This window comes from Coniophora puteana (genome assembly GCF_000271625.1).
Source record: "Coniophora puteana RWD-64-598 SS2 unplaced genomic scaffold CONPUscaffold_2, whole genome shotgun sequence".
NCBI classification, from domain to species: domain Eukaryota; kingdom Fungi; phylum Basidiomycota; class Agaricomycetes; order Boletales; family Coniophoraceae; genus Coniophora; species Coniophora puteana.
The window spans coordinates 101,915-127,865 of NW_006913054.1; the positions used below are offsets into that span (position 1 = coordinate 101,915).

Here is a 25,951-nt window from a genome sequence, read left to right on the forward strand (position 1 = left end):
TGTGCCGCAGCTTGCGTAAGAAGAGCGGGTTACTTCGCTCATCTATAGATGTACATTCTGTTATCAAATCTATTCCTAAGGAACCCTCTTCAGCCTACATCTCTGCTGCGTAAGTGTGGAGCAGTTGGGAACGACCACCGATAGTAGAAATGACTTCGAATAGGGTTGTGCACTGGCTGTTTCTGCTGTGGACTCCTTGCGCCTACAGCAAGGCTTCGTGCGTGCCGGTCTCGGCAAAGGCTGAACCATCTTTCATACATCTAAAAACAACCCTTTGGATCAGCACACGGTGACTCAAACAGAAGTACGACTGCCAAAACATACACGATCAAGTTAGCGTACTTGGTCAAGCGACCGAGGCGATGTGTCACAAATATCATCGTCCGTCCGTGCCTCGCATTGCGCAGGCGTTGGAAGAGTTCGTACTCCCCCTGGGGATCAAGCGCGTGGAGCTGGGCTCATCCACAGTGGCGAGTTGACGTCATTCAAGAACAGATGCATGGACGTGCGCGCCTGTATGGAGCCGTGTCAGCGATCATGCTATGTCAAGCATAACGACGAAGCCCGCACGCTACAAGTCTCCCCGCCTTTGTTCAAACCAATACGAATAATCTAGGTGATTAGTCCGACTAAGGGATGTCACTTCTACGCACCTGAAACCTCCGCGCGCTTCTCCATCTTGTTGAACTCTGCCGTAAACATTTCGTTTCCAAACGCGGCGAAGCTCATCTTCGCCGTCTTTGCGGGCGCCAACGCCGCCTCATATCCCTTCGCGAGCTTCTCAACGACTCCATCGGCCCCCACGAGCGGGGCCGGCATCTTTGATCAGCGCCGACACCGATGTTCTCCGCAGCCGACAGAGGGAATAGCCTGTGGACTTGCGAGAGATGCTCCATCGTGCGCCGCAGGTCTTTTGCATCATACTCCTCAATGTACCGGTAGCACCCGCCAATCTCAATCGTACAGGACACGGGAGCACGCAGGCGGACCGGAGGCGCAGGAGCGTAGACTTGCCACTTCCATTCACGCCAACGATGACTACAAGCCGGCCGGCGCAGACGTAAAATGACACGTATTTGACAGCGTCGCGAGATAGTTAAAAGAAGGATTCCTTGAAAACGCGATAAGTCAGAGGGAGGAGGAAGTAGGCAGCAGACTTCATACAAAATACACATACTGAACATTCAGTGCCATGCCTCGCTTTGCCTTGTGCTCTGGGGGAGGGTACGGCGCCAAATCCAAGCTGATTCTCGAAATCAAGCATCATGTAGAAGCTCTTGATTGTGCAAAATTGGTCGGCAAGTACCTCAGCTCCACAGAGATGTTGTTAAATGTGCCCTGGAGTGGCCAAGGCGTGCTATGAAGGGCTGCGAACTGACCCATAGATAGGCCACTGTCGCATACTAAAAGGGCAAGAATCGACAAGTAAAGCTGGTGTTGAAGGTTATCGCACGATTTCACAGGTAAATGAAAGGACGGACGGAAGGCCGCATTGCCAGTGGCACGTTTGCTGAACCCGTGTACTCAAAGTACCCGGGCCACATGCCGAGAGAACCTCCGACCGCATCTTTGGCAGCTGCAATAGTGCACTGTAAGATGAAGAAAGGGAGCAGATATTATGCACTTACCGCGAGATAAGTACGCTTGGGGGTCACCGGTGAGTAAATCTTCCCTGTATTGAGCACCAGTAACGCTGTACAGTGCTTTCTTTCTCAGGTATGCCATGTCGACTATCTGGCCAACGAGGCCTGGGTGTATGCAATGAACAATCCTCGCAAGCGCGGGTCAAAATAAAACGCGTACATTTGCCCCGTAGTCTGGATCTTTTAAACCCGATGAACTGATCCAATGATGGTGGGACGTTCAAAACGATGAACATGGATCCGGCACCCTTGACGAGTTCGTATGCATCCGCAAAGTTAGTCATGATGGGCGTCAGAACACAGGAACCAAAAACGCGGCAGAAGTGAACCTTTAGGTTCAGGTGTTCGGGGACGAAACACGTACTCTACGTGACTCGTTGTGTCTAGTGCTCATCCAGCGCAACCGCATCGCAACCAATGGGTATGACGGCGGATGAACGTCTGCCAGCACTTCTAAGCGGAGCGCCTCGGGTTGCAATGCGTTCGAACAATGGAGCTGTTGTGAGAGGGCGCCTATTCCCGCGACATACTTGTTCAGCTGACGTGTGCAGTGAGAGCTGGTCGCTTCTAGTCTTCACAGCATGTATCGGCAATGCACATTGGCCGAGCGCCTATAGCTATCCCGCTGCTGAGTGTTTCAGCTTGGACATTGAGCCATATGAGATAACCGAGTCCGGTTTCGCATTGAAGCGCTGAGAATATGTGCATGTATGCGTTGAAGAAGGTTGGAAGAAGGCTGAGAGCGCGCAACGCGCGCAATCTCAGGCGCTAACCGTGCTGAGATTAAATTCAAAAAAGGAAGTCACTCCTGTCTTTTACTTTCGCATTAAGTCACACAAGGGATTCAATCTTTGCAAAGTAGTCCGTACCAAGTCCGTACACAAAATATTATCCGTTGACAGATTTTCTGTCGGGACATGAAGAAAATAACACAGGTATACGACAATCAAGCACCATCATCTACATATAGGCGCTTGTTCTGTCACCTTGGCTGAGCGCTTCCACAGCATTATCTCAGGACTTAGCAACAGAACTGTGAGTTTCCACTTTTGTGGATTGGATCAAAGGACGAGTTAACATGGATTATGAAGTAAAAGCGGAGGCTTGAATGTTGTACAGCCTCGCATACTCGCCGGCGGACTTCAAGAGCCCGTCATGTGTACCGGTTTCGACGATCTTACCGTCCTTCATACATCTAAAAGATGGTGAAACATTGAAAAAGAGAGAGTTTGGGATAAACTTACACGATGAGATCTGCATACTTGGTCAAATGTCCAAAGCGATGCGTAACGAAGATCATCGTCCGACCATGCCGCGCGTTCCGCAGGCGCTGGAATAGCTCACATTCCCCTTGTGGATCAAGCGCTGAGCTGGGTTCGTCAACCGTAACGAGATTGATGTCGTCCGAGAACAGGCGCATGAAGGTTCGTGCCCTTAAACTTAAAGTCAGTGGATGCGCGCCAGACGCGAAGCAAGAGTTACTCACGCTACGATTCGCTGGCGTTCTCCACCTGACCATCAAAGTGGTTAGTATATTTGGATCGCATATCGCAGATATCGGCTCCGAATTTACCTGAAACATCAGCGCTTTTCTCCATCTTGTTAAACTCCGCAGTAAGCGCCTCGTTTCCAGATGCGTTGAAACTCATCTGTGCTGTGCCCGCTGGCGTCAACACCGTCTCGAATCCTCGTTCGAACTTCTTGACCAGCCCTTCGGCACCCGCGAGCACAGCCGCGTCCTTAATTGCGGTCATGTCGTCTGATTTCTCCAGACAGCCTACTCCAATGTTCTCGGCCACCGACAGTGGGAGCAGTTTGTGATCCTGAGAAAGGTGTGCGATCGCCCTACGTAGATCGTTCACATTGTACTCTTCGATGGGATGCCCGTCCAGTTCGATTACACCCGAAACTGGCGCGTAAAGTCGCACGAGAAGTCGCAAGAGTGTAGACTTTCCACTACCGTTTGCACCGACAATGACAACTAGCTGACCGGCGCGGATGGATAGTGATACATCTGTAATAGCGTCCCTCGATGCTTGCGAGCCTTTGTAAGTGAAGGAGACGTTCCTAAACACGAGGTCAACGTCAAAGCCGTAAATTCCCAGATTGTAGCCTAACGCTCACTTGATATTGATGGCCATGCCTTCTTTAGCCTTGTTACCGGGAGGTGGGTAAGACGTAAATCCTGAAGCAAGCTCATTCTTCATGTCGACTAAGGTATAAAAACTCTTGACGCGAGCAACGGCTGTCGGCAGCTCTTTCAAACCCATGGAAATGGATTCAAATGTATCCTGTAAGGATGAGGACGCTGTTTGAAGGGCTGCAAGGCGAGCTATAGAAAGCGTGTTGGTCCAGAAAATAGCGAGCAGCATCAGGTATAGCTCCAGCTGCATGTCAGCGGAGAATCGGGAAATGGATGTGAAAACACACAATTGGAATATCATCGATGGCTTGATCGGCAATCCACCATAACGCTGCACTTGTTGTGATTACATATTCCGGCCATAGGTCTATTGAGCCGCCGACAGCCTCTTTCGCCTTTGCGTACTCTATCGTGCACGGTAAACCTCTGACTTATGTAGTAAACACGAAAATTGACACCTACCTCGAGAGAAGTACGATGCCAGATCGCCGGTGAGCACATCTTCCTTGTACGTGTCTTCGGTAAGGCGAAACAAAGACTTCTTCCTCAAATAAGCTGTATCTACTATCTGACCAACAAATGCTAGCACATAGAACATCAATAGTTAGCTATTAGTCATATGGTTCACTGGCAGCACTTACATTTTCCCCAAAGCCCCGGGGTCGAGATTCCCGTGGCGCGCGTAATCGCAGGTATAACGTTCAAAGCGATAAAAAGTGGTCCAGCGTTGGCGGTCCCCCCAATAAGGCTAGAGTAGACGAGGTTCAACTGGAAGAGAAATGATATACACCGCTTAGCAAGTTCTACGAGGGACGTGAAGAGGTCGTAGACATCGTCTTCGGAGACGCTCCGCTCAGCGTCTTTTTCTAAGGGGCATGACCACTGAGAAACTGTGCATTGTTCATATTTCGAATCACGTACCTTTGGATGTGGGCAAGTCTCGCTCGAGCTTCGCTGTAAGTTTATTAGTAAACGGATTCGGCTGTGCATGTTCTCGACATACCTTCTAATATCTTTTGCTCGTAGTGATATTTGATGAGTGCCTTATAAGCCTGAAGAATGTATAATCTTCCCGCCTCACGTTAGGATGAGCGAGGAGGGTTAGTAAAGACAATTCCTCACCGTAGCCAAAACACAATCGTGTTCACCACCATGTATGCGAAGCGATGTCCCAGAGCCCTGTAAAAGGCTCCGTCCTCGACGACTTCTCCTGTGATCTTCTTCTCCATCTGCCGTAGAATGAGAAATGAAAATTAGCCGCCTATGATAAAAGTCACGTACCAGAAACATAAGATGATGTGCCATGTGAAGCGATAGCCCTGGCAGCAACGACCCAATTGCGTAAACAGACATTGTGCACCAGAACATGACTCTGTTTACAGCATAGACCTCCTTGGTTGCTCTGAGCGCGATAGAGAGACCGAGTCGCTGTTGGGCCCACCGGGATGCGATACTCGAAAAAGTGAGAGCGAAGGAAGGTTCCTTGACCGTTAGGATGCGCCATATTCCAAAACGCTTTTCGATGATATCCGGGTTCGTTTCCGTGCTCTTCGTGTCCTCTGCTGTGGAAATCTTGGATGCGTCTTTCTCTGGCATAATGCCCATGTTCGGTAGAAGTTGAGCAGGAAATGCATATGGATGAAGGAGCTTATAAGGGTTTGGGAAAGCTGAGCATCGATACGATGACTCACGCTGATGTGCCCGCGATATCGCACAGGGTCCGACTGGACGGCTGGCACAAGGCTGGCGTTGACGGAAACGGAGCTGAACCATAGCCTCCGATAATTACGCTTAATGCACGCATGAGTACAACAAACACATCCGCTTTGGAACATGAACAGGACATTAGTACCACCCGAATCAAGAAGGCGTGTAAAGAGTTTCAGGGGCCGCCGAAGACAAAGGAAGCCGACTGCGTACGTGGACTACCGGGGTTCAGGGACCTATGGGCGTCAATCTGATGCGATGAGCGGCTTCGAGCCGCGAGGCATTTCGGCGCTGCGTTGGGCGCCTACAGGACCAAGCCCATACAGCAAAGGACCACAGCACGAGGCCGATGGCGCCGACCTCGGTAGGTTTCAGCACTGCAACGGGTCAGGATTGTAGCTGGTTCCAATGATGCATGTGGTTCTGATGCAGTTCATTCTATCCGAAGGTGATGTGGCCGTCCGATGGTACTTCAGCAGGACTGGGAGCACTAGTGAAGAGAACGTGTGCAGAAAACAAAGAGAAGCGTCTGCCCAGTGGACTCTTGTGCGGACCTGGAAACATGTACAGCCACAGCCAGAGTAAAAATGGCCCCTATTAATACCCATCATAGCTTTACTCAAGTGACTTCGGTCAACTTCAGTGACCGAATGACAAGTTGGAAAAATCAAGCAACGCCTTCATGATCGGCAATAGAAAGATAGGACTTTGTGGCTATGTGCATCGGTCGCTGAGTTTAACCTCACGTCTCGAGATGTATTGCTGTAGGACTCTGCGCGCTTAAGCTTCAGTACTCAGTGAATAGAAAGAGCGTCTTGAAGGTGCTGGCACATTTTCAGACTTTACATAGACTGCTTTGGCCGTTATGAGCATCCTATACAGTCATCCCATGCATCGTCATATTGGTGCCCCACGCAAGATAACTTCATCATCCACCAACAGTCATAAGCTCCACGATGTGACTGTTATCAAACATCAGCCCTGCCCACACATTGGATGATGACCATTCGACTCCAACTGGCATTGACTTTACCTGGGACAGTTTACCGATCGCGCAAGACGGATATTGAAACGTTGACGGGGTGCGGTTTGGTCACAACTCAGGTCATAGCCTGCCAACGTTCCGTAGGTTATCCTTGTCTCAGAGGACTGCAGGGTGCATTCACGATTTAAACAACATGACAATGACGATACATTACACCCCTATCAATAAGTAAGCTCAATACTCCCAAAAATGCGCCTCAACCGAGCACATTCTGATTCGGTTAGAAGCCTCTTGCTGACAGCGAGCTTGTCCAGACAAGACCCCGCTCTAGCTCGCTCCTCAAAGACGTGGGCAACGCCTTCAAGCTTCGGTCGTTTACTCCAGACTGCCAATGGTGGAAAACGCAGCTCACGAAGTTCAGCAACAGGAACACCGTGATATTGTGGCTCAAGAGCGTCGATCAGTTGAGCAGTGCTCAATGGGCCGATCTGGGCGTGGAGAAGGCGAAGGTTAGGCAAAGCCGAGAGAATATCGCTCCATGGAATCCCTTCGAGGTACCATTCACCTCTATCCCTATACGTCGTGATGCGAAGGTCGCGAATGGATACGAGGGGCGCGTCAAACCACAATGAGTTGAAAGTTGCGCGAACAGCGTCGCAGGCGTATTTGAAATGGTGATGAAAAGTAGCATTGATCCTACCGCCACAATCCAGATCCGATGTGCGTTCGCATCCACGAGAGGGGTGCTGAGTACTTGTCTGTGTTATGATAAAGGAAAACAATGGTCCCAATGTCATGTCAAGGGCAAGCGATGGTGTGCTCTCGGATCGAACGGCGGAGAAAAGGGATGGTGGAAGCCAGGTGAGTCTTTCGGCGATGCTACCCTGGCCACGATAGGTGGTAATGACATCCAAGGTAACGTGCGCGTTCGCAGGAATACGAACGCGCGAGAAGAAATGTGCGTACTCCATGAACCTTGTTTCTGTCAAGTCAATGTGATGGATGTGGGGAAGATCAACATCCGCGTCAAGAGGCCAAGATGTCGGTGCGGGCTCCAGTCGTGACAGAACGTCTTGTAGCCTGACATCCTCAAGGGCGGTCGCACTCTTCAAGACCAACCAAAGCTCCTCCGGCGAGGGCTCTAAGGGCCACATTGCTTCGAGTTGTAGGCGCGTTAGTCCCTTGAATGTAGACGAGTGCCATGGAATTACGCAAGCGCACAAGCGCAGGCTATACAACTCGGGTGCATTGCCCATCAAGTCCTTCGGTAGAGCGAATCGCGCGCCTGGATTACTCGTCTGCGAAGGTTCCAAAGAAACTTCAGAGAGGACGGGGAAATCAGATGCAAAGAAGTTGATAGTGGTCTGGAGCTCGTTGCTGTTGAAACTCAAAAGTAGTTTCTGCATACGACACCGGTGGGACGACAGCTCCTTTATGAGCTCGCGATAAAGTTTGCGATCTTGAATCCCGTGTATGGTGATGGTGAGCGGTGTACCCTTTGACCGCTGCAGGAACAGCCGCAGACGTCCCGTTGACCGCTCGTGGCTTTCTATCGTGATGATGGACCAGAGACAAGGAAATTCAAGGGAAACCTCGCGCCAATATTTGCACACATGAGTGGATGTGGCGAGGGGGCACGGCCCCAAATCGATGAAGATTCGCACGAGCACCTCTGGCGGGAGGCGATAGCTTGGTGAGAACGAGTTGGGACGACTGGGAAGCCTTCTGATTCCTTCGGCGGTCTCAGCAACAGTGGCCTGGGGATCTGTCTTCTCCGGGAACGGAGAAGCCATTGACGAGCGAGCAGTTCTTGCGTTCTTCATGTGATAGCCGTATCAGAGAGGAAAGACCTCATGCATATCATAGCCGCGTACCAATGACTCTGGTTTGTCGAGATGACAGTGGGCAACGGGAACGATCGTGTAAAGCGACACCGGCGTCGCATGAAACCTAATTATCCCGGCAGGTTCCGGACGTTCAACACAGCGCGACGCGTCCTGGCAACGCGTCTCGACGACCCAAGGGACTTAATCTGACCCAGTCAATCCGAAAGATGGATCATAGCATCCTTATCCCAGAGCTCCTCCACATCATCTTTGGATACCTGTCTCCAGCCAGTGACTCTCCTACCCTTGCAAGCTTGGCGCGAACATGCAGACTCTTCAACGACGCCGCCATGGATGTCTTGTACACGGAGGTTGTAGGAGCAGCTCGGCTGCTGATGCTCCTGCCTATGGACGCCTGGGAGCTACAACTGCTGTACGATGAGGAGGAGGAACTTGACGTGTCGAAGGCTTATCTCGTACGTTTCTACCCCTTCATGGTGACTCCCTCCTTCACCATGCTAAACTCCCGGCACTTAGACGCTAACCAGGACGCTGACAATGGATGATTGGAGGGTATTTGAACGCAAGACTCAGCGTATCAAGAAGTTCACCCAACCGGAATCCTGTCCGATTGGCATCGACGTGGGTGTGTCGGAGGCAGCTTGCCTTTCACCTCATGCCCCTCTGCTGCCAAATCTCCAGGTCATCAACTGGGACCGCGAACATCTCGATGGACTGTTCTTCAGGCATCTTATTGGTCCCAGCCTTGTAACAGTCAAGTTATTGGACATTCCCCAGAGATTCTTCCCACTTATTCCAATTCTCGGTCGTTCTTGCCCCTCATTGCGGCACCTCTCCGTTGTCGACGCATACACTGATGCGTTGCCAGACTTCATATCAGCGTTAGGTAGCTCCCTACCACACATGGCAGCTTTGGAGACGTTACTCTGCGGAGAGCTGACGTACCAAGCTCTGACAGCCCTCGCCAGCTTGCCCAACCTGAAGCGACTCTGCTTCTCTCCGCCGTTAGATCCACCGCCCATGAGCTCGGCACTAGCAGAACTCTCACATGGCTGGTTCCCAGCCCTTCAGGAGCTATCTTTGGCGGTTCAAACTCTCAGCGATTACCAAAGCGTCCTTCGGTGGCTCGGCCACATGCCTCGTCTTCGGACTTTCAGGACCAAAGTCAAATCCTCCGAGTACGCAACTCGCGATGTTGGCGAGCTTGTTAAATCGCTTTCTTTGCGCGCCCATCAAGACGAGTTGAGAGAAGTTTTGATTTTCAACCCACATGAGGACACTGAACTAGAAGAGGGAGTCGCAATCCCGCTGACGATCTCGTCTCTTCGACCGCTCCTCCGCTTCTCGAATCTAGAACGCGTCGTCATATACACTTCAATCCCATTTTCGCTGACCGACAGCGACATCGAGACGATGTCTTTATCGTGGCCTAAACTTCGGTTCCTGAGCATCGTAGGATGGAATGGGTGGTATGATAACGCGAAGATCTCTCTCTGGGGTCTGGCTATCCTCCTCCGGAACTGCCCCTACCTCGATACCCTCGACATCGTCCTCGACGCTACCATCTATTGCCAGATGCCGTTGTCCGATACCGAGCCGCCGCGTAATACAAGGATCGCGCACTTGACGGTCGACGACTCTCCCATCGACGATCCGGTCTATGTTGCCTCTTACCTTGCTAATATCCTCCCTCGACTACGCTCTGTTAGCGCCTGGCGGCTATGTGACCCCGACGATCGGGACGATTTCGATGACTACGCGGCCAACTGGGAGGACGTCTCCAAGACACTTCAAGGGCTCGCATTGAAGCACGCGTACGAGAACTATTGGAAGAACAGCAAGGGATCATCGAAAGACGGGCGCCAGATCGAACTGGATGATATTGACACTCGGGAGTTCTCTACTCCTAGGTTCTGGGACGACTACATGACGTGCGAGGGGCTGTAGAGCGAAGGTACAAGGCGCGTTCTTCATTCCACAGCCTGGTTGTAACTGACATTGGGAGCTTGAAGGGACGTCGAGAGCTAAACATTGCATATCTTCATACCGGTCAATCGGACGACAATCTGGCGAAGGTGACGTGACTCGTATCCGATGCTGACGTTTACTTTAGACCACCATCTCTTTTGATATCCGACTATAAGCTTTACTCGTGTATGTTATGGCACTTTTGGCTTATTCTGCCAATTTTAGCGGACAACAACATTACGCCTATTTCTGGCACGTCTTGACCCGACATTCCGGGCAATACCTTTACTCGTATCCTGGTAAATTTACCATAGAACCTCATACGTATAGCCCGCAGGAATCGGATGAATCCCGTTAGGCCCACAATGCCTGGCTGTACTTGCATTACGCTAGGGTTATAGATCAGCAAATGTGTCCATATGTCATACATCGTCGTATGTGAGCCCGTTCTGACTCAGATACCCCCCTTGCCGAAACCAAGAACATATATTTTCGCCATTCGTTCTGCTCTCGGAACTTCACTGGTTCACTACTGTCTCACCTCGGCACCGCGACATCTTAGTGTGCCTGACAATGTCCGCGAATTGATCGCTTAGCCGTTTAAATGACTTTTGTACGGGTCCGGAACACTCCGAACCCCGACGTCGGCGTAGCGATGTTTCCATCGCAGCGTTATTTTGATACCTCGACAAACATTCAGACTCCCCTGTTGAAGACGACTTGAAGGAACGGCATTCACGCAGGGGTTGACGGATGGCGAGGTTCAGGCGTGGTAGGAGAGCCTAGCGAGGCACAAAGACCTACAAAAACCGTCAATCCCCATCAAACACGGGCGGCCATCATCGGAAGAACGAATTGGGCATATTTTGGGCGTCAATTGGGCACAGGTTTGTGTTTTTACTTCCGCCGCACCGCGGCGCGTTTATCCCTGTCACCTTCAGGCTGGCCAACTTACATAAAGCATGTGGCCAAGCTTTTACTCCGTTCCCTTTCCCCTTCGCCCACAACGCTCACCACGCGCTGCTCGACTTCAAGAGGCTAATCCTCCCTCATGCGCTTCCAAGGTTTGAGATGGATTGGGGCAACGACGATCGTAGTTGGCCTAGGGCGGATGGCAGGAGCGCAGTCGACGAACGTGACTTGTCCGTCCTCCATGGACTGGGTGCGTGCCTTGCATACTAGCTTACGCGCCCTGGTCGATGCTGACCTCACCTCTCTGCTTTTGAAGGCTAAGAACTCCTTGGGCCAGAACCCATGTCTCATGGGAGCGTACGCCTACGAGCCATGCGATGGTGAGCTCGGACACATTTTGCTAAATCGCACTAGCTGATAACAGCGCCTCGCAGGGTCCATCGAGGTCGCTACTTTGCCCGATGGAAATGTCTATGCCGGTCCTTTCAGCAGCAACGATTCCGTCGCGTGTCTTTGCAACACTGTGACATACTACCTTTTCGCGGCGTGTGGGGCCTGCCAAAACCACTCCGCGCAAGCGTGAGTATTGTCGTTTCCTGTCGAATCGATGGTGTCTGACTTGGCCTGTAGTTGGAACGCATGGAGTAACTTCTGCAATAGTAGTGGCCCATACATACAAGTGTGAGTCGCTCTTTGCTATCCGAATCTACAACCTCCTCATTATGCCTCTTAGATACCCGGCAGGCGTTCCAGCAGGTACTGCCTTCCCTCCCTGGGCATATCTCCCGATTGTCGTAAGTCTTTCTGTACTCCTCCAAACACACTTATCTCAAGCTTCGCAGAGCAATAGCTGGGACCAGGATCTCGCCGTCCAGAATGCATCTGCCGTAGCCGCGGCCGCATCCCAGTCGGCAGCCATCTCTTCATCCTCCGTCGCAGCCGTTTCCGCGACCTCCGTCGCCGCGTCGCTCTCCAACGCTGCAATCGCCTCATCCCTGTCTGCCCTCCAAGCATCGTCCACTGGCGGATCATCGCATCACTCCAATGCCGGCGCGATCGCCGGTGGCGTTGTTGGCGGCATCGCCGGGATCGGCCTCGTTATAGGCGCTGTCATATTCTTCCTCCGGCGCTCTTCCAAGAAAGCTCAGAATGAGTATGCTGATCCCCGACACAGCCAGCCGGACATGTATCAGCCGTCAGTGAACCCGTCGAATAACCCCCGGGAGACGAAGTTCTATGTACGTTCTCATGTATTGGTGTTACAAAGCTTTTGGAGGCTGACAATGAACCGCTGCTCAGAACCCAGACGACCCGACAACCTACCCTCAGTCGCCGAACTCGGCGTCGGCGACGCTCCCAACACAGGGGTATCAGCCCCCGTACCAGCAGCAGGCGTGGGGCCACCCCCAACAGTCCGGATATGATCAGGCTTCGTCTCACGGGCCCGGCCAGCCAACTGGATACAACGGAGCGCCGGAGGTGTACTGAGTGATGTACGAGCCAGGCACGATACTTCAGTATCCGTCTTGTATATTCCGAATCGAGTCCAATTTGCTCTTTCGGTTTCGGTTCTGTCTTTCTTTCCTTTCTTGTGGGTTTATGATGCTCGGACCAGGCGGCGACGCCAGCTACGAGCGGTTTACTGTATATGATGCTTTTGTATCCTTATCCATAGCACCAATGCTATGCTCACGATCACACGAGAGGACGATCGATGCTGACAAGGCGCTATGGGGCGACATACGTCCTCCGGAATCGAAATCCGGATCAAATCAAGGCACCATTAGACGCTCGAACTTTCCGCGTGATTACATCTTGGCTTATCTTTACACTAACGACTGGCCTGCATTTCGGTCTTTGTGTGCCTCGTTACTTCTATGACAGCTCCTCCAGCGTCAGAACAGGGTTGACCAAAGGGTCCAGGCTACACAATGACAACCGGAATGTCTCGAACGAGTATGAATACGACCGACGTATAGCCTCAGTTCAGACACGCAAGGAAGCCAGAATTAGTCACTCGCCGATGATCTCCGCAGTGCCCCCAGCCAATTGCAGGGAAAGGGTCCGACAATGATCCCAAGACCTTGGGTGACGAGCGCCAAAGAGCACAGCTATCCCATTAGCCGGGTTGAGCGTCTACCCATAGTTCAAACTGTATAAAAACATGCTGATCGGGCGTGTGGCTTGTTCCCTTTCCCTCCATCCAGCGCGTCTCTTCCCACCCACCCGCCTTTTCGGCACAGGCTTTCGCCATGCCATACGTCTCGAGATGGGCTGGTGCAGCCGCGATCGCAGTTGGCCTAGGGCGGATGGCTAGGTCTCAGTCGACAAACGTGACTTGTCCGACTTCCTTGTGGTGGGTACGTCCTTCACACGCTCGTTTCATTTGGTTCTTCTGGCTAAGTTTGCAAGGCAAATAACACGATGGGCCAAAATCCGTGCCTCATGGCAGCTTATGCCTACGAACCTTGCTCTGGTGCGTCTCGAGCAAAAGCACAGCCGTTGTAGATCTACAGACGCAGCTGATACTCTCTTTTCAGGCAACGTTGATGTTACTACGTTGGCAAGCGGCACTGTTTACTCCGGCGCAGGCAACCAAACCAGCCTAGAGGGGTGTCTCTGTAACACCGTGACCTATTCCTTATTCGCAGCGTGTGCGACGTGCCAGAATGTAGCTGCTCAAGAGTATGTTTTCTCTGCCATGGCGGTTCGGTCGGGTTGAGCGCTAAACCTTGGGAATTACTCCACACAGCTGGGCCACCTGGAGCGGCGGGTGCTCAGGAAGTACTATCGGGCAACTACAGTAAGCATACTATATCTCCAGTGCTATGTGCTTGCCTCGTAACGTTGCCATTTGAAGGTATCCACCGGGCGTTCCTTCAGGAACTGTGTTTCCTCCATGGGCATATCTCCCGATCGTTGTAAGTGTGCGACTCTTCGTCCTTGATGAACCAGCCTCAGCAGCATTGTGCAGAACAACGGGTGGGATGAAAGCATAGCACAGACAAACGCCTGTAAGCCATCTCACCAGTACATGTCTTTGAACAGAGACATTCAAACAGCGCCCCCGTATAGCCTTAGTGGCAGTTGCCATGTCCACATCGGCGGCCATCTCATCCTCATCCATCGCATCCGTATCAGCGACCTCTGTTGCCGCATCCTTGTCAAACGCCGCCATTGCCTCCTCGTTATCTGTTCTCCAAGCCTCGCAGACCGCGGGGTCAAGCTCGTCGCATAGCCACACGGGTGCAATCGCGGGCGGTGTTGTTGGTGGCGTAGTCGGGCTCGCCCTGGTTGCAGGCGCTGTCTTCGTTTTCCTTCGGCGCCGCAGGAACAAACAAAGTGGCGTATCTGGCGCCTACGCTGACCCAAGCAACAGTCAGCCGGAGATGTACCAGTCGGGAATGAACCGACAAACCAAGTTTTACGTGCGTCTCAGTCCTTTCCTGGCTGGTCATAGTGTGATGCGACATTTGATGCTGATTACCCTGCCTGATAGAATCCGGATGACCCGACGACATACCCCACCTCGCCCCATGCAGATAGCGATACCCAGCATTCTCCTGGACACCATTTACCTGGTCCTTACCAGCAAACAACCCACGAGGATCAAAGCTCGGGCTATCATCCGTCCACTACATATAGTGGGACGCTGGCGCAGGGATACAGCGGAGCGCCAGAGGTATAACGCGTTTTACGCTTTGATGAACCTGTTTTCTATGTTTGGGGGTTTATGATGTTTCCGCGGCTGTGAAGCAATGTCATACAGCTTATTTATTGGTATGCAATGGTTTTTGTACTATTACTGGTGACCCTACAAGTCTGGCTGTTTCGTACACATACGGTCATTCTTCAAGAATATACGTGTGATGATGTTTAGGACGTCTCGCATGGATTTCCCTGTAGTGCCTGCTTATCTTTCGCTTTGGACGCCATGACTTTCCCAGCTTGAAAGACCACATGTTGTGTTTTCCATATCCGCAGTATAAACTCTATCATAAGGACTGAAAACGGCGGCTCCACAATCATCTAAGTGTGAAACTGTTTTACAAAGATAAGGGAAAGCGTAACCCAGAGGAGCGGGAATATATATGTTCTAACAGGCCCCAGCGCGAGGTCCCGCAAGAAAGAGTTGATTGTTGGTGAAGAAGTAGAAGGTCAAGGCAGTGGAGGTGAGAAAATACCCTTTACCTTAACCCAAGTGGTCGGACCTAAATATAAATTTTAACGCTAACCATGCGCCGACACAAACTCAGCTGCTCTCAGCTGCAATCCACTTCTCTCGGGAGAACGCGAACCGTCGTCCTGCGCGGGTGAACACCACTTCATGGAAGTGGACATGAATAGTCCATTCGAACCTCGATCGCTTCCAGGAATGCCAGGGGGATCCATGACGCTGAGAGCGATCAAGGAGCTTGTATGTGATACCGCTCAGTGTTGCGTTCTGCCAGCTCACACACAGTCTACTTAGCTCCCACAGCTTGCCTCCGAAATCTCCGTTCGTCCAATCAACAACTACCTCTCCCACAGTCAATCACTAACTCAATACAAAGGGAGTAGTCAATACTCCTTACTCGTCGTATGCGAAGACGAACTATGTCGCCGATTCGATGGATGAGGTCACAAATGTTCAACCAGCTGTTTCGAGCATACTGCTGATGTTAGACGACATCGCGTTAATATCCACAGCCCTAGACCGTTTTTCTAGAGAGCTCAGAAGGACTGTCAAGGACCATTCCCAGCTCACTTCAGCAGTACTGCGTCTCCCCGTTGAGCTCCTCGCCTACATATTCATGCTCAGCTCCACGCTGCCTGTCGACCCCCCACCTAAGGGACAAGCTCCTTACTATCACCGCGAGCAGAGGGCTACTACCAACGGGCGCGGGTATTCCAGCTTGGCACAGGTCTGTCGCAAATGGAGGGATGTGGCTCTGCAGACCCCGAAGTTTTGGAATATGATTGAGATCATCCCTCCGGAAACGCTGTTCGAACCACTGCTTATCACGGCGCTCCCAGCCCCTTTGACACCACTCGCAAGGACCGGGACTCTACCCGCATTCATCTTCCTTGACCTCTCAGCCTCTAGTATTGACACTGATACGAACATCGGCCATCTTCCTGTGAACCCCGCATGCGGTGCGGTGCGGGGCTTACACGCTACGAAGTCGACATTAGTTTCGCTGCCTACACTGTTCCAGTGGATCACTCAATTTGAGAACCTGACACATCTCTACCTCGAGGATGTTGGGCTCGATTATTCACAGGACTGGACGAAAAGCGGCATCGCCTTCCATCTTCTTCACCGTCTAACACATCTCCACATGCGCGCACCCTATCCCTGGCAGGTGGCGCACACCATCGAGGTTCAGACATGGCATAATCTGCGCTCGCTCATGTTTGAGATGTACGAGAACGGTTGGAGCTTCTGCGATTTTGTCACAATTTTCTCTCACATTCCGAATCTCGTCGAGCTGTGGGTCGTGGAAGACGCCGTCAACTGCCTTCGGGTACTTAGTCAGCGGATCACCTCCGATAAACTGCAGCTTTTTTCGTATACCTTGAACCCGCGTTGGGTCACGGAGGAGCACCACCACCACGTGGTTCGATATAACTTCGAATTTCTCTCCTTTCCTGCTCTCGTGGACCTCGTCGTTACTGCTCCTCCGAACGGAGACGTCGACTTCATACGCCGCTTCTTGCTTCAATCAATATGCTGCCTATCCAGCTTCACCTTGATAGGCGACTTCGATGACGAGCCAGACAGTACGCCAAGCCACCTGATTAGTCGTAATGGAACTAGTCTGGGAGAAGAGTTCGCCATTCCGTCCGTTGAATTCGCCAATATTTTGAAGGAGTCGCGAATATATCAGGAAGCGAAGGATAGATGGTTTTGTATGGACTCGGCGGTTTGATTTCTGATTAAGAGATGTCCTACGTGAAGGGAGGTTCTATATAAAATATTTTCACTGTTATAAGCTTCCAACAACTTCACCTCGTACCTTGAAAGAACTATCATTTCCAGACAGCAGCATGTGTTTGAGGCAAGCGTCGAGGAAAGACGCGTGTTCCGAAGATGTTCAGACGTCAGGGGTAAGCTACTTTTGGATAAAGCTCAACATAGATAAACAAAGCCGCGCGTCGGTCTCTGGTACGCGTTGTCGTACTGGCGAGACTACTGGACGTACGCAGTTCCCCCTTTCCCTGCCCTGTTCCTCTTCTTAGGCTCCCCTCTTCTCTCATAGCGCTCCCAACAAGCCCAAACCTTGAGATCTCGACTTTGATCATAAGGGCTCGCCTTTACCACCCCCATCTCGAAACACGTTAGCCGGCGAAGACACTTGCCGCATACACAGAACGTCATGGTCGCCACCACATCGGAACAGGTGCGCTTTTTACAATGTGCCGTATCTCTTGCAATGTACTCAACACAGCACAGCTAGCAGCTCATGCATCGACCACTGTCGGTACGCTTTCTGCACCTATATGCGCTTGCGTCATTCCTCTGACCGTGCTCCTCGGTTATCCCATCTCATCCCGCTCTCACGATCAGTCGTACACCCGCTTGTCCTTCTCTCAGTGGCTGACCACCACGCCCGTCTGGTCTCGCGAAGCACAACGAAGCGTGTCGTCGGTGTTCTGCTTGGGCAGGACACCGTCGTGAATGGAAAGCGCGTGATCAACGTCGCCAACTCCTTTGGTATCCCATTCGAAGAGGACGAGAAGAGCAGCAAGACGTGGTTCTTGGATCACAACTACATCGAGGGGATGTTTAGTATGTTCCGCAAGGTCAATGGTGCGTTCTTGGTCCCTCCTGTCTGCCTGTTCAAGACTGACTGATATGATCGTCGACCCTCTTCTCCATCCTATGTTCGCGCCCGCGATGCATCATTGTCATGAGTAGCACGAGAACGGATGATAGGATGGTATCATACTGGCCCGAAACTCCGTGCATCGGACCAGGAGATCAACGAGCTGTTCAAACGCTTCATCGCGAAGCCCGTCATGGTCATTGTGGATGTACGACCGGAGGTGGTTGGGATACCAACGGATGCTTACTACTCTGTAGAGGAGATCAAAGATGTGCGTCTCATTTCTCTCTTCTTCCCCACCTTTCCCTTGCTACCTTGGGCCCCATCCACGAACTAACGCTGTTCAACAAACAGGATGGAACAGAGACGCGCAAAACCTTCCTGCACCTCCCATCCGCAATCGAAGCCGAAGAAGCTGAAGAAATTGGTGTCGAGCATCTCCTACGCGACATCAAAGACAGCACGACGACCACACTTGGCACGCGCGTCGCGGAGCAGCTTGCCTCGCTACAGGGTCTGCAATCGCGCCTGCGCGACGTGCACTCCTATTTGCAAGACGTCTCAGCGGGCAAGATGCCGATCCAGCACCAGATCGTGTACGACTTGCAGGACGCGCTCAACCTCCTGCCCGACCTGTCGACTGAGAGCGTGCGGAGCAGCTTCAGCACGAGCACGAACGATCAGCTGCTGGTCGTGTACCTGAGCAGCTTGCTCAGGGCGGTCATCGCGCTGCATGCACTCGTGGACAACAAGGCAACGATCGGGCGGGCGGAGCTTGAGGAGACAGACGAGAAGGAGGGTGGGGCACACGGAGGGGCGAAGAAGGGGGATGAGAAGGTGAAGGTGAAGAAGGCAGGTACTGAGAAGGAAAACAAGGAGCCCGATAGGGGCGACGCCGACAAGGGCCTGTAGTTTACTGTCCATCGCTGCATTACCATTTCCCATTTTCCATCTTAACTGTCTGACGATGGGAATGCCTCCTCCTCGAGGCACCTTAGAATCATCCCAGACCGAAGCGCTCTTAGGCTCAAGGTTCAGTTTGATGCGTCGGTAAGGGCGGATGGGCCAGATCAAGAAGTGAAGCATGCTGCGCCTGCCCAAAAGTGAGACGGGCTCCTCGACATGCGGTGTTCACGTGCCGATGGAGAGGCGTGCGACAAATATTAAAATGGAAACGCGAGGCAGTGGATCTTTTTTCATTCTCCACCGCACCGCGTTCGCATCTTATCCTCCTCCCTTTACCAGCCCTTTTACCCCTCCAGCCCTCCCTGTCCTCTCCCCCCATCTCAACCAGTACGTCCCTGATATCCTCAAGCCGACTGAGATTCTCGAGCTCGCGAGAGTGAGAGAACTCGAACATGAGGCGGTTTTTGGAGATAACCCAGATCTGACGGTGTTGCGGTATTTTCGCGAAGCAGAATTTTACTTTGATCCTCGAAAAAAATGTCGGGTGCTCGTGGATGCTTCAACTGTGGCGGCTGTGCGTGGTGTTTTCGTTGTTGATCTTCATCGTTTTCGTTTTGTTATCTCTTGACGCTTTGGCGTCGTAATCGCGTACTTTCTTCTACCCCTTTTCCTTGCCACCGCCTCTTCGCCGTCCCACTACTATCTGTCCTTTGATTCGCCTTTCCTTCGATCCCGTTCGAGAATTTCATGATCATGCGAGGTGTGGAGGGTGCTGACGAGGCCTTGGGTCGTTTGTTTGCTTTACATGTTGCTTGCCTACCTCGCTGTCGATGTTGGTGCCGACGATGCGTGTTATCGTACTCCCATCATCTCTCCAATTGAATGCCGTCTTCACCCGATCTCCTGCCATTGCACCCGCTGCCGTGCGTCTTGAAAAAAACCTGCGCGCTTGTGCTTCTCCCTATGATTGGCGCCTATTGCATCCGTGGCGTCGGATCGTCGCCGGTTCCGATTAACGTTGCGGGGGATTTTGCTTGAATCGTGGATGTTGGGCGTGGATGGTTAGTCGGTCACCAAGCGGCAAACTGTCCCAAGGCCGGCACTCCTACTTGGTGAATAATCTGTTGCGTTTGGGGATGCGTTGATGTGTTGACTGACTGCATCGAAATAGCTACAACTGTAAGTTTACTATGGGCGTCTAGTCTACGGCGCTTATGCTGACGAGCCGAATACCAGGCGGCATGGAGGGCCACGTCTCTCGCGACTGCACGATGGAGGCCAAAGCCAAGTCGTGCTACAAGTGCGGCCAGGAGGGCCACATCGTAAGTTCCCATGCATAATATATTTTCATGTACTGGCGCTTAACGGATGTGGTTTTGCCTTGGTCTGTGTCTTAGTCTCGTGAGTGCCCTGAAAACGCTGGTGGTGCTGCTCCTGGTGGCTTTGGCGGTGGCTTCGGCGGAGGCGCAAGCGGCGCCGAGTGCTACCGCTGCGGCAAGGTCGGCCACATTGCTCGCTCCTGCCCCGATGCTGCTGGCGGCGGCGGAAGTAGCTACGGTGCCTTCGGCGGTGGACCCTCTGGCGGCAAGACCTGGTAAGCAGTAGCATTTCTGCTGAAACGTTGATGGGGAGCAGGTGCTGACGGTGGATCATTTTAGCTACACTTGCGGTGGTGTAGGTCACTTGTCGCGTGACTGCGTCCAGGGCTCGAAGTGCTACAACTGCTCGGGCATTGTGCGTTATTTATATTGTCTTGCCTTCTTCCGTGATCTCATGTCTCTTCGCAGGGTCACATCAGCCGTGATTGCCCCCAGCCTCAGCGCCGCGCGTGCTACACCTGCGGTTCCGAGGGCCACATCTCGCGTGACTGCCCTGGTGTCGGCGCTGCCGCCGAGTAAGTCGCCGAGTTCGTTCCAAGTTTGACGACGGACAATGTGATGTGGGCGGAGTGTACGATGATCGCGTGTGTTCAATGTTCACTGTTACTGTACGATGCGATGTGACCCTTCAGATCTCGTTTTATGCGCCATCTTGTTGTCTGTCCTAGTTAGCTATCGCGATAGCTCGTAGTCTTGTCCAACCATTCTTGATCAAAATGATACTCTTCTTTGAGTTCTAGTGCGCACGAAGGGTGTGTTTCAGATGCATGTGTTGGTTCCTTGATCCTATGGACCAGCTCGAGGTCGTGGCTTTGAGTGAGTTGTGCCCGGTTTGAGCCGATGAGGTGGACGCGAAAAGTGCTCAGAGTGCGGTGATTCCGCGAGTTCCCACGGGCCCGCTAATATCCGCACCCAACAAACGTTATCCTGTCCTTTCTTTGCCTCCAACTTTACTCTACACCTTATAGACACCCCTCCCCTCTCCTCCTCCTCCCTTTCTATTCTGCCATAGACCCTAATGCAGACCGCCGCTCTCCGCGTCGCGCGCCGGACCGTCGCGTCCTCCGCTCTCTCCCGCCGCATGGCCACCGCCGCCGCCGCGACCCCGTCGTCGTCGTCTTCCATCATTCCTCTCTCGAACGTTGAGGCACAATGGGAAGCCATGAACAAGGACGAACAGTTGACGGTTCACCGCCAGCTCGAGGAGATCCAAAAGAAGGACTGGAAGACGCTCTCCATTGACGAGAAGAAGGCCGGTGAGTCTTCCGCTCTTCCGCTTTCGGAAAATCACGGGGTGGTGGGATGGTCCTCCAAAGCGTCATCGGGTCGCGCGCTGGTCGTCTGAGAGATGTTGCATGGATGGATGGAGGGTGCTGGGCGCGTCGTTGAGAGGTTTTGGGCCGTCAGCGCACCCTCCCGCTCTTTATGTTTCGGCCGCTTTCTCCGCGCCAGCAGCGCCTTATGAAATGCTGACCTCGTTATTGGTCCGCAGCGTACTACGTCGCCTTCGGCCCTCATGGTCCCCGCAAGCCCACAAGCCCGCCTGGCGAGAACTTGAAGATCTTCATCTGGACCCTCGGCCTCATCGGTGTCTCTGGCGCCATCTTCGGGTTCACCCGAACATTTGGTTCGTGCACAATTTTCAAGGCAGCGATACTATGGTCTAACGCGGTCCACGCTAGCACCCCCGCCGCCCAAGACCATGACCAAGGAGTGGCAAGAAGCGGAGAACGAGCGCGCCAAGGAACTCAAGCTGAACCCTATAACTGGTGCGTCACTCTTTCCGTCATGTTCTCCCCGTCTATATTCGCTCGGACCCGGTCCTTCGCGCCCGTTCTTCCGTATTTTGCCCACGTTGCGTTTGCACTTTTGGCTTGCAAAAATTTCCCTCTATAACCTCCGCTGCACCGTCGGGGCTTCGCCGCTGACCTTCCTATTATAGGTATCACTTCCGAGGACTACAAGGGCCCGGGCTTCGTCACGGAAAAGAACTGAGCGACGGCCAGGCTCGGGCTTCGGTCGAAACATGTGAACTAAACCTCGATGTATGCTGCTCTGGTCACTCCCCGCTCCTTCTCGTTGGATCGCCGCTATCTCGAATGAATGTATGGCTGGATGAATGGAGGAGGAGGGAAAACGTGGAGCGAGTGCACTCGGGGCTGATGCAGACCTCTGTTTTGTTTCGTCTCGTCGTCGGTTGTTCTCGTCCAGTGTTTCTACCTCCCGCATGTACGCTATATGCGGGCATTCATTACATTATACATAACGTAGAGTGCATTTATCTGCCTCTGGGCAGTCAAAGCTGAGAGTGTGACCATTCTGTGGGTGTATGTATGCGCTGGATCGGGTCGCCTCGATTGTGATGTAAGCTGCGCTCTCCTCCCCTCGTGAATCGCAATACTTGGACACTGATATCGATGGCGGTGAGTACCCTGAATGTGTTCGCGTGACTTAGTTCAATTTTGATGCTTCCGGCTTTTTTCCTGGACAGCTATCATTCTATCTACACGTTCGTCTCAACGGTCACTCATCAATAACTTATTCATATGGCAGACGTTACCATCCCGCTCAACACCCAACAGATACTACGACGCTTTAGTTCGGTCGCGATCCTTCTAGCCGATCTTCCCCTCAGCATTCTCCTCAGGCTGGAACTCGTGACTTTGAGTCTCGCAGTACGTACGAGTAGCGGACCGCAAGCACCACACGATCATCACCGATGGCTTCCTCTTGAAACTTGAAGCTTGAAGCCTCTCCCTCGTCACTGTCAACACCTTCTAGCGTTACCACTATCAAATAGACGTTTATCCGCCATGGACGCCTTTCTCTGAGCCTGCACGTGCATGTATCGCGCAAGGCTGCGAATGTACCGGACTTGCTAGCACGCAGCATTGACTGGGATTGTACCCGAGGCTAACATCCCCACCGAAGCCCGTGCCTCAGGGGAAGGAGATCACTTCCTTATTTTATACACTCGTCTCACAATGCCTTGGCTGTTAATGGACCTATTTACAGCTGAGCACCAAGCATGAGCTATAATCTACAACTACGCTAAACGATCTATTACGCACGACCTCCCCCTCTCAAATCGTCCTCACAGCACCTCTTCCATACTCTCATATCTCGTCCTTAACGGGTCCACGGCTAAGTACATGGTATGGTGCAGTCACCTGAGATCATCGCATAATCACAGCGTCAGGCAGGGTTCATGCAGTACCATCTGTCCTTCTCTTCTTGATACACCCGAGACTCCTTCAGCGAGCAGTTGAACTCCACGAATGGAATGGAAAAGTCTTTTCCTAGGCCTATTCCACCCCGACGATTTGAGCTTGAATCGACGTTGCTGGTGCTGTTGTCGGACGCTTCGGTGAACGTGAGGCTGGATAGGCGACATCTCGAGCGAATCAGGAAACGCCGTATGAAATCGATGTCGCCGTCTGGAGGGCGGGTGACAACGAGGTTGGCGAGAGCAGGGAAAGTACAATCGTCGAGAATGAGCCTAATCAACTTGGATCGGGGTTCTGTCGTCAACAAGTGCGACGTTGCAATAAGCGCAAATAGCTGCAATTTATCGGAGGCGATCCGAGCAGTCTCCCAGACGTCATTGACATCTTCGCCCACAATCCACAGCTGTATGAGGTTGGGAACGTGGGCAAAGATATTCGCAAGGTATTGGAAGTTGCGATCTCTCCCAACGCAGGGCTCGATTGTGAGCGAGAGCAGATTGTGCCATGCATGAAGCCCCATGACATGCACCACATCCCGGGGACTGCCTATGCGCATATGCAAGTGGGTTAGACGATGGAACTGCGAGGCGATGCCAGCATCGTTCCAGTACTCTGGGTTGCCGACTGTGACATGTTCGAGGAAGAGGTGCGTCAGGTTCTCGAACTGACTAATCCACTGGAGCAACGTCGGAAGATGGGTGAAGTATGCCGCTAGAGCTTGAACGCCCCTTACCGCGCCACACGCCGGGTTCACGGGTAGATGGCCATCTTCCATCTCGGCATGTAGCGAAAGCCACGAGAGATCAAGGAAGATAAACGTGGGTTGATTTCCTGCCCTTTTGAGTGGTGTCAGAGGTGTCGGGATCGCTGTTATAGACATTGATCCAGACGGCGTCTCTTGAGCGTCCAAGGTGATTTTGATCATGTTCCACAGTCTCGGGGTATGCAGCGCTACATCCCTCCACCTGCGGCAAACTTGTACTAGAGCCGAGTAGCCCCGTTCGTTTGTGTATAATCCTTCTTCTCGATGAAAGTACGGGGCTATACCACGAGGAAGGGGGCGGACAGGCAATGAAGAGCTCAGCACGAATATATACGCCAGGATCTCCACAGGAAGGTGCATCACGGCAGGGTTGAGTCTAGAATGAGTCTCATTCGTCTCCTTGAGATCGCTTGAGAAGCAACCCAAAGCTGTAGAAATGAGCGCGATGTTATCAATCATAGATTCATAAACAGTGTGTCGAAATCACTGAATGAACGCTTGTGATCTCACCTGCCATATCTATGTCGTAGCTTGTCTTTGCATGTGACGGATAACTTGAAGGAGGGTTAGCGGCTTCAGGCTGATTGCAACAGAGGTTATTAAATGCTGGTGAGCGAGGTATAATTCGAATGTTAGTTTCGGGAGCTAGGTAACCACTGGCAGTAGACTAGTGACATGTCAGCTTTCCAAAGCGCGCCATTGAGTATAGTAGTATCTCGTACAAGCTCTTTCATAGCTCTCAAAACCACGGAAGCTCTCAATGTCTAGTGATTGAGGTTCGACTGAACTGCCGCTACGGTTGAGTCGGCGTGCCGCGTATTGACAGTGAACTTTAGAGCAACGGGAGGAGTACGGGAAGTTTACGGCTATTTGATGCATGTGGTTCGGCACTTTCCTCGCGCTAACTTCACGTGCCCATCTAAACTTCGGCCCTCTTAAGCTTAAGCCCTACTGAATCATATGACAATGAGGTAAGGCCGCACAGCAGCAAAAGCCCGCTACCGTCAGGTGTTATCCCAAATATCTCAATTCATGTCTGAAAACATGTGGGGAACACCATCATATCATATTTCTTAGATCAAACATACTGGTGGCAGGAGAGAATATAGTAGGTCTGATTGCAGAGAAAACAAATCTGCGCAATTCAAGGGCTGGTAACCCATGAGAAATATGTGAGCAGACAGAAGGAGTTGCAACATTTACTCTTGTGTGTGCAGTGTCCAAGAATCAGATGAGTGGCCAATATGGACCGTAGATTAATATTGGCTGATTCAGGGTCTCGAGATGACAAACCGTGCAAAGATGCAAGCACAACTACAACAGAAAATTCACACTTGTAGAACCAGAATTCGAAAGGAGTTGACAGATATTAGAGGCAATATCAGAGCAAATAAGTTCCGTGAGTTCCTCATTGTTTTGTGTCACACTGTTCAACGGTAACCCAGCACAATGGCGTGGCTCAGACTGACAATTGTCCGCATGGACAGGCAAATAACTATTAAAAAAGCACGACTGATGAAAACAGATTGAGGATCCTGGGTCTCCGTTCGAATGAGCGGGCATCGGCGTGAGCATTGAGCAATTGAACATTGAATGATGACAATGCATTCAAGAGGTAAAAGCAGCAGGGCAGCGGCGCGCTGCCGCTGATGTCGGAACTTT

General features: G+C 52.1%; 11 protein-coding genes across 11 annotated transcripts; 6 read left to right on the forward strand and 5 right to left on the reverse strand.

The window, feature by feature from the left end:
- Nucleotides 1–223: 223 nt before the first annotated feature.
- Nucleotides 224–1,189, reverse strand: CONPUDRAFT_162020 (uncharacterized protein). The gene is made up of 5 exons (XM_007766191.1): nucleotides 1,178–1,189; nucleotides 654–1,111; nucleotides 571–587; nucleotides 325–513; nucleotides 224–260 (listed from the first exon to the last, which is right to left on the reverse strand). Exons 1-2 carry the CDS (start codon nucleotides 1,182–1,184, stop codon nucleotides 726–728), a joined length of 393 nt encoding a protein of 130 aa, XP_007764381.1. The 5' UTR covers nucleotides 1,185–1,189; the 3' UTR covers nucleotides 224–260; nucleotides 325–513; nucleotides 571–587; nucleotides 654–725.
- A 268-nt stretch (nucleotides 1,190–1,457) lies between these two features.
- Nucleotides 1,458–1,927, reverse strand: CONPUDRAFT_149523 (uncharacterized protein; the record flags this gene model as incomplete). The annotated part of the gene is made up of 3 exons (XM_007766192.1): nucleotides 1,458–1,576; nucleotides 1,629–1,748; nucleotides 1,804–1,927. The coding sequence occupies 3 exons, from the start codon at nucleotides 1,925–1,927 to the stop codon at nucleotides 1,458–1,460; spliced, it is 363 nt and encodes a 120-aa protein (XP_007764382.1).
- Nucleotides 1,928–2,726: 799 nt separating this feature from the next.
- CONPUDRAFT_116784 (P-loop containing nucleoside triphosphate hydrolase protein) lies at nucleotides 2,727–4,129 on the reverse strand (the record flags this gene model as incomplete). The annotated part of the gene is made up of 6 exons (XM_007766193.1): nucleotides 4,074–4,129; nucleotides 3,768–4,024; nucleotides 3,217–3,710; nucleotides 3,130–3,154; nucleotides 2,888–3,076; nucleotides 2,727–2,838 (listed from the first exon to the last, which is right to left on the reverse strand). Exons 2-6 carry the CDS (start codon nucleotides 4,013–4,015, stop codon nucleotides 2,727–2,729), a joined length of 1,068 nt encoding a protein of 355 aa, XP_007764383.1. The 5' UTR covers nucleotides 4,016–4,024; nucleotides 4,074–4,129.
- A 2,493-nt stretch (nucleotides 4,130–6,622) lies between these two features.
- CONPUDRAFT_162022 (uncharacterized protein) lies at nucleotides 6,623–8,271 on the reverse strand (the record flags this gene model as incomplete). The annotated part of the gene is made up of 1 exon (XM_007766194.1): nucleotides 6,623–8,271. One exon carries the CDS (start codon nucleotides 8,269–8,271, stop codon nucleotides 6,700–6,702), a length of 1,572 nt encoding a protein of 523 aa, XP_007764384.1. The 3' UTR covers nucleotides 6,623–6,699.
- A 260-nt stretch (nucleotides 8,272–8,531) lies between these two features.
- On the forward strand, nucleotides 8,532–10,272 carry CONPUDRAFT_87244 (uncharacterized protein; the record flags this gene model as incomplete). Its single annotated transcript, XM_007766195.1, has 2 exons — nucleotides 8,532–8,780; nucleotides 8,842–10,272. The coding sequence occupies 2 exons, from the start codon at nucleotides 8,532–8,534 to the stop codon at nucleotides 10,270–10,272; spliced, it is 1,680 nt and encodes a 559-aa protein (XP_007764385.1).
- Nucleotides 10,273–11,223: 951 nt separating this feature from the next.
- Nucleotides 11,224–12,904, forward strand: CONPUDRAFT_134612 (uncharacterized protein). Its single transcript, XM_007766196.1, has 7 exons — nucleotides 11,224–11,455; nucleotides 11,522–11,585; nucleotides 11,640–11,784; nucleotides 11,836–11,886; nucleotides 11,939–11,999; nucleotides 12,048–12,443; nucleotides 12,505–12,904. Exons 1-7 carry the CDS (start codon nucleotides 11,345–11,347, stop codon nucleotides 12,691–12,693), a joined length of 1,017 nt encoding a protein of 338 aa, XP_007764386.1. The 5' UTR covers nucleotides 11,224–11,344; the 3' UTR covers nucleotides 12,694–12,904.
- Nucleotides 12,905–13,412: 508 nt separating this feature from the next.
- CONPUDRAFT_162025 (uncharacterized protein) lies at nucleotides 13,413–15,210 on the forward strand. The gene is made up of 8 exons (XM_007766197.1): nucleotides 13,413–13,565; nucleotides 13,618–13,681; nucleotides 13,746–13,890; nucleotides 13,958–14,008; nucleotides 14,066–14,126; nucleotides 14,180–14,219; nucleotides 14,281–14,633; nucleotides 14,705–15,210. The coding sequence occupies exons 1-8, from the start codon at nucleotides 13,458–13,460 to the stop codon at nucleotides 14,891–14,893; spliced, it is 1,011 nt and encodes a 336-aa protein (XP_007764387.1). The 5' UTR covers nucleotides 13,413–13,457; the 3' UTR covers nucleotides 14,894–15,210.
- A 306-nt stretch (nucleotides 15,211–15,516) lies between these two features.
- On the forward strand, nucleotides 15,517–17,168 carry CONPUDRAFT_134614 (uncharacterized protein). The gene is made up of 3 exons (XM_007766198.1): nucleotides 15,517–15,622; nucleotides 15,677–15,703; nucleotides 15,759–17,168. Exons 1-3 carry the CDS (start codon nucleotides 15,533–15,535, stop codon nucleotides 17,115–17,117), a joined length of 1,476 nt encoding a protein of 491 aa, XP_007764388.1. The 5' UTR covers nucleotides 15,517–15,532; the 3' UTR covers nucleotides 17,118–17,168.
- A 274-nt stretch (nucleotides 17,169–17,442) lies between these two features.
- Nucleotides 17,443–18,964, forward strand: CONPUDRAFT_79498 (Mov34-domain-containing protein). The gene is made up of 5 exons (XM_007766038.1): nucleotides 17,443–17,588; nucleotides 17,642–17,669; nucleotides 17,756–17,998; nucleotides 18,107–18,285; nucleotides 18,369–18,964. Exons 1-5 carry the CDS (start codon nucleotides 17,565–17,567, stop codon nucleotides 18,924–18,926), a joined length of 1,032 nt encoding a protein of 343 aa, XP_007764228.1. The 5' UTR covers nucleotides 17,443–17,564; the 3' UTR covers nucleotides 18,927–18,964.
- Nucleotides 18,965–21,380: 2,416 nt separating this feature from the next.
- On the forward strand, nucleotides 21,381–22,294 carry CONPUDRAFT_48105 (cytochrome c oxidase subunit IV; the record flags this gene model as incomplete). Its single annotated transcript, XM_007765870.1, has 4 exons — nucleotides 21,381–21,555; nucleotides 21,792–21,926; nucleotides 21,982–22,068; nucleotides 22,242–22,294. The coding sequence occupies 4 exons, from the start codon at nucleotides 21,381–21,383 to the stop codon at nucleotides 22,292–22,294; spliced, it is 450 nt and encodes a 149-aa protein (XP_007764060.1).
- A 620-nt stretch (nucleotides 22,295–22,914) lies between these two features.
- CONPUDRAFT_69694 (uncharacterized protein) lies at nucleotides 22,915–25,168 on the reverse strand (the record flags this gene model as incomplete). The annotated part of the gene is made up of 6 exons (XM_007765959.1): nucleotides 22,915–22,960; nucleotides 22,983–23,132; nucleotides 23,283–23,304; nucleotides 23,614–24,717; nucleotides 24,800–24,895; nucleotides 25,012–25,168. The coding sequence occupies 6 exons, from the start codon at nucleotides 25,166–25,168 to the stop codon at nucleotides 22,915–22,917; spliced, it is 1,575 nt and encodes a 524-aa protein (XP_007764149.1).
- Nucleotides 25,169–25,951: the final 783 nt, after the last annotated feature.